Source organism: Osmerus eperlanus, chromosome 6, assembly GCF_963692335.1.
Source record: "Osmerus eperlanus chromosome 6, fOsmEpe2.1, whole genome shotgun sequence".
Lineage (NCBI taxonomy): Eukaryota > Metazoa > Chordata > Actinopteri > Osmeriformes > Osmeridae > Osmerus > Osmerus eperlanus.
Window position 1 is genome coordinate 1,703,386 of NC_085023.1, and position 5,170 is coordinate 1,708,555.

The 5,170-nt window shown below is 49.1% G+C and overlaps 1 protein-coding gene across 11 annotated transcripts in view; it reads left to right on the top strand.

Moving 5' to 3' along the window:
• Positions 1 to 874: 874 nt before the first annotated feature.
• The window catches only part of thbs2a (thrombospondin 2a), a 49,808-nt gene continuing 45,512 nt past the window's right edge, over positions 875 to 5,170 (top strand). For 10 of the 11 annotated variants that reach the window (XR_009930588.1, XR_009930587.1, XR_009930590.1 and 7 more), the window contains exons 1-4: positions 875 to 1,046; positions 1,427 to 1,498; positions 1,889 to 2,442; positions 2,669 to 2,753. Coding sequence is in view for 6 of the 11 variants with exons in the window: in XM_062462962.1 (XP_062318946.1) it covers positions 1,432 to 1,498; positions 1,889 to 2,442; positions 2,669 to 2,753 (706 nt within the window). In the remaining 5 variants the exon portion in view is untranslated. The remainder of the gene's footprint in view (positions 1,047 to 1,426; positions 1,499 to 1,888; positions 2,443 to 2,668; positions 2,754 to 5,170) is intronic. The other variant, XM_062462957.1, reaches the window with a different exon arrangement.

Genomic DNA, 5,170 nt, shown 5'->3' on the forward strand with positions numbered 1-5,170 from the left:
ACGTTTCACACATCTCCTCTCCAACACCAACCACAGCTCCAAATCCTCAGGAATGAGATTCCATCACATTCCTGGAATACAGCCATCATTCCCTTTGTAATAATGAATGTAAGCTCCATTACTGCAACCGACCATGGCACACACTGATCAATGTATATCATATTTAATATGTAAGGTTTGAATCTGTCCAATACCCATATGGTATATGGTACATATGGTATACAATTCATATGATTTATGTGTCATTTATTTTATTTATTTATTTACTCTTCAAACTGGTAAGCATTGATGTAGCAAGGGGGGCACCCACTATGAAGCTAGGTCACCACTGGCCTCCTCAGACTGATTGACAAACCTTAGGTTTCTCTAAATTCTCCTACTTGTAAAAACAACGTAAACACAATTTGGCAACATCTCATTGTTCTGTGAACACAAAATATATTTAAAGGTAAAAGTAGGCAAAGTATGGGTCGGTTAGTACACAGCTGACACTTCGTATTCACATACGTCGATTAATCGAAACCTCAATCAACCGTGCGCTTGGCGCAATAATTCCCTCAGTGTTGCGCGCTCCCAGACAAGACCACTGCGCGTAAGCACTTTCTCTCCATCAGTAAATGAAACCGGATTCCGTTATGATTTGCGCACAGATTGGGGTTCGTGTGAAGGAAGTTTCCAAGCTTTTCGCCACTGCCCATGTGCAGAAATATGAGAGAATTACCCTATCAAATCAGAGTTATGAGAGAATTACCCTATCAGAACAGAGTTATGTAATTCCTCTTTGACAAACGAACGGAGCCAAACTCGTCATATTCCAGTTTGATTGACAGGATCCCGGGGAGCGGTATATAACCGAGAGAGGGTCTGTCATTTAAGCACTACCGCTCAAGTCCTTCCACTACCGCTCACGTCCTTCCACGCGTGGATATAGTGGACATTACACGCACAGTTTCCTCTCCGCCACAACACTTGATATTTATTTGAACAATATAGTTTTTCGTTGGATATTTTTCAATTTGAATTTAAAGGGATTGCATTGGCACCAGGTAGGCAAAGTTGTATGAAGAAGGACGTACGCTCGTGCAAATTACTTTGTTAGTCTTCAATTTGATCATGATTTTGTCACAGTTGTCAGTTCTGTAAGGTCGTATCCTGTGCATGCAGTCAGTGATGAAGAGTATACACTCAGTGAGAGTTGGGTGAGACTAGCTTGCTTTAGAAACGTCTGAATAATTTGTGGCGTGTCTGGGACAGATGTGGCTGCGTCGACGATCAATTGTTTGTTAGAAGTTGTGAAAGTTTGTCTGTTGCCATAACTTCTCAGTGTATGCACACTGCGCGAGACAGCAGTAAAACTGTGTGCAAATTGTGTATTAACAATGAAAGCAACTGCAATTAAATAAAACGTGTGTTCTGTGTTTCTAAGGAGACATGATACTCAGGAGATGTCTGTACTTGCTGCCGTTACTGTGTGTCTGCCTCGCAGCGCAACCTCAAGGTAAACAGACAGCTGGACTCCATCACCATTAACCTAGAGATGTTCTCACTTGTCTTCAGACTTCCCCTTGAAACGCTTTTTTTGTTAAAGGATGATAAAACTGCTTCATGGTGACATTGCTCTCCATTACATTTCTGTCTCAAAGGCTGTTCCATTGTCTCTGTAGAGAAATATTCTCAGAACCTTTTTAAGTACTGTTTGTGTTTCTTGTGAAACCTTCCAGTGAAATGTTTCAAAAGTGGACCTTTTGCTTGATATAATATTTTGAAATGTTTCAACGGTTTCTGAAGAAGATTCCCTAACTGACACAACCATATTTGGAGTTGGTGGCTGTTGTGCCTGTTACCTTCAGTGCTCTTCTCCTCTTTCCCTCTGACCCATATCTTGAAGATGGAGAGTTGGACGACGACACGATTTTCGACCTGTTTGAGATCAGTCACATCAACCGCAAGACTCTGGGAGCCAAGCAGTTCCGGGGCCAAGACTCGGACGCGCCGGCGTACCGCTTCATCCGCTTCGACCAGCTGCCGTCCGTCCACGCTGCTGTGCTGAGACAGCTGCTGCGGCAGGTCCAGAACAACGAGGGCTTCGTGCTGGAGGCCAGCTTGCGGCAAGACCGCGGCTCCCGGGGGACGCTGGTGGGGCTGGAGGACTCCAACGGTCAACGGCAGTTTGAGATTGTGTCCAACGGGCGCGCCAACACGCTGGACCTGGTGTACTGGGTGGACGGATCCCAGAACGTGGTGTCCTTCGAGGACGTGGACCTGTCCGACTCCCAGTGGAAGAACATCACGCTTCACGTCCACGGGGAGAACGCCCACCTGTTTGTGGGCTGTGGGCTGGTGGACAGCTTCATCCTGGACGAGCCCTTCTACGAGCACCTGCAGCAGGAGGGCAGCAGGATGTTCGTGGCCAAGGGCTCCACACGGGAAAACCACTTCAGGGTAACACTCTCGTTTGATTAACGCAGCAGATGCTTTTACCCAAAGAGCCAGACAGATCATGTAGGAAGTACAGCAGAAAATGACACAGTCGCCTGGCTTCCTGCCCCAATCACAGCCACTGCATGGTCATCCTTGGGGCAGGAAATATAAGTTTCAAACTCCAGACCTTAGCTAACTAATCTATAACTACTGTAACTTGTCTAACTGGTCTCTTGCTATCTCACAGGGCTTGCTGCAGAATGTGCGTTTCATCTTTGACACTTCGATGGATGACATCCTGATGGCGAAGGGCTGTGATGTCACTAAACCAGGTAGGAGGTCTGATGAGATGAGATGTTGGAGATGTAGTGGTAGTGTAATAGATGTACAAGATGTAATGCCCCAGTACTACCAGCAGAGGGAATAGTAGTGCTAGTGTGTGGATATGTACCATGCTGTGTGACTGAGCAAGCTGACTGCTATCTGCCTGCCTCTAGGGAGGACCCTGCCCTCCACTCCCTGCTAGTCACGACTCAGAGCTGTCTCTTTGTGTTTCACAAGGATTAAGAAGCCAATTTCAGATCATTTCTAATTTCTTTTTCAAACTGTTCTCTCTTCCATGGTGTTGGCGCCACAGCCCCGACTAGTGAGAGGAAGTTAGGAGGGAGGACGTGGAGGGATCTCAGTATTACATCATGTTTACGGAAACAGTTGTCTGGGAGTGGTGGTGTGAGGTCAGCCCATGTGTGAACACAAGGAGAGTCAGATGTTTGAGTTTATTTCTACTGGCAGGATTCTCTGGGTAGAGCCTGAAGGAGAAGAACGGGACACTAAAGTAAATGCTATTACAGTGTTATAGTAGGGAGTCTGCACACACACACACACACACACACACACACACACACACACACACACACACACACACACACACACACACACACACAGAGTGAGGACATGACTTGGCAGAGAGGGTAGCTCTCGCTCCACTGGATCCTGAGTTCCTCCTGGATGTGGCGAAGCCAGGGTTCTCCAACTAAGGTTCTGACCAGTTCGGTTCTTCTCTCTGTCCAGTGAAAATGTCTAAACACTGGCACCAGCCCAGCCCTGCCCATGGTCTGTCCTGGGTCTGTCCTGGGTCTGGATCTGTCCTGGGTCTGTCCTGGGTCTGGGTCTGCTCTTAGAGAGGAAGTCTACAGCTCTGAATGAGTCCTCCATACTTAGACAGGAGGTCTCCAGCTCTGAATGATTGCTCCAGACTTAGACAGGAGGTCTCCAGCTCTGAATGAGTCCTCCATACTTAGACAGGAGGTCTCCAGCTCTGAATGAGTCCTCCAGACTTAGAGAGGAGGTCTCCAGCTCTGAATGAGTCCTCCAGACTTAGAGAGGAGGTCTACAGCTCTGAATGAGTCCTCCACACTTAGACAGGAGGTCTCCAGCTCTGAATGAGTCTTCCAGACTTAGACAGGATGTCTCCAGCTCTGAATGAGTCTTCCCGACTTAGAGAGGAGGTCTCCAGCTCTGAATGAGTCCTCCAGACTTAGAGAGGAGGTCTACAGCTCTGAATGAGTCCTCCACACTTAGACAGGAGGTCTCCAGCTCTGAATGAGTCTTCCAGACTTAGACAGGATGTCTCCAGCTCTGAATGAGTCTTCCAGACTTAGAGAGGAGGTCTACAGCTCTGAATGAGTCCTCCACACTTAGAGAGGAGGTCTACAGCTCTGAATGAGTCCTCCAGACTTAGACAGGAGGTCTCCAGCTCTGAATGAGTCCTCCACACTTAGACAGGAGGTATCCAGCTCTGAATGAGTCCTCCACACTTAGACAGGAGGTATCCAGCTCTGAATGAGTCCTCCAGACTTAGAGAGGAGGTCTACAGCTCTGAATGAGTCCTCCAGACTTAGACAGGAGGTCTCCAGCTCTGAATGAGTCCTCCACACTTAGACAGGAGGTATCCAGCTCTGAATGAGTCCTCCAGACTTAGAGAGGAGGTCTCCAGCTCTGAATGAGTCCTCCAGACTTAGAGAAGGGAGCAGAAAGTAAACACAGAGTTGGCTGTGCGGTGCTTCTAGAACCGGCCGTCATGACTGCATGATGTAGAGTCCCTGATCACCCATTCATCTCTGCCAGTTTACATGGCTGACCTACTGAAGGCTGCTGTGTGTGTCTGTGTGTGTGTGTGTACGTGTGTGTGTGTGTGTACTGTCAGACATGTGGGGAGACCGAAGGGACACATTAAGAGAGGGGTAAGAGGAGTGAGACAATGTGGAACACAGCCATCATGCATACTACTGCTGGGGGGGGGGGGGGGGCTGAGGATGCTCCAGTTAAGGGAGGTGAGGGGGGTTAGGTGAGGGGGCTGAGGATGCTCCAGTTAAGGGAGGTGAGGGGGGCTAGGTGAGGGGGCTGAGGATGCTCCAGTTAAGGGAGGTGAGGGGGGCTAGGTGAGGGGGCTGAGGATGCTCCAGTTAAGGGAGGTGAGGGGGGCTAGGTGAGGGGGCTGAGGATGCTCCAGTTAAGGGAGGTGAGGGGGGCTAGGTGAGGGGGCTGAGGATGCTCCAGTTAAGGGAGGTGAGGGGGGCTAGGTGAGGGGGCTGAGGATGCTCCAGTTAAGGGAGGTGAGGGGGGCTAGGTGAGGGGGCTGAGGATGCTCCAGTTAAGGGAGGTGAGGGGGGCTAGGTGAGGGGGCTGAGGATGCTCCAGTTAAGGGAGGTGAGGGGGGCTGGGCTGAGCCGTGGGTTTAAATAGAACA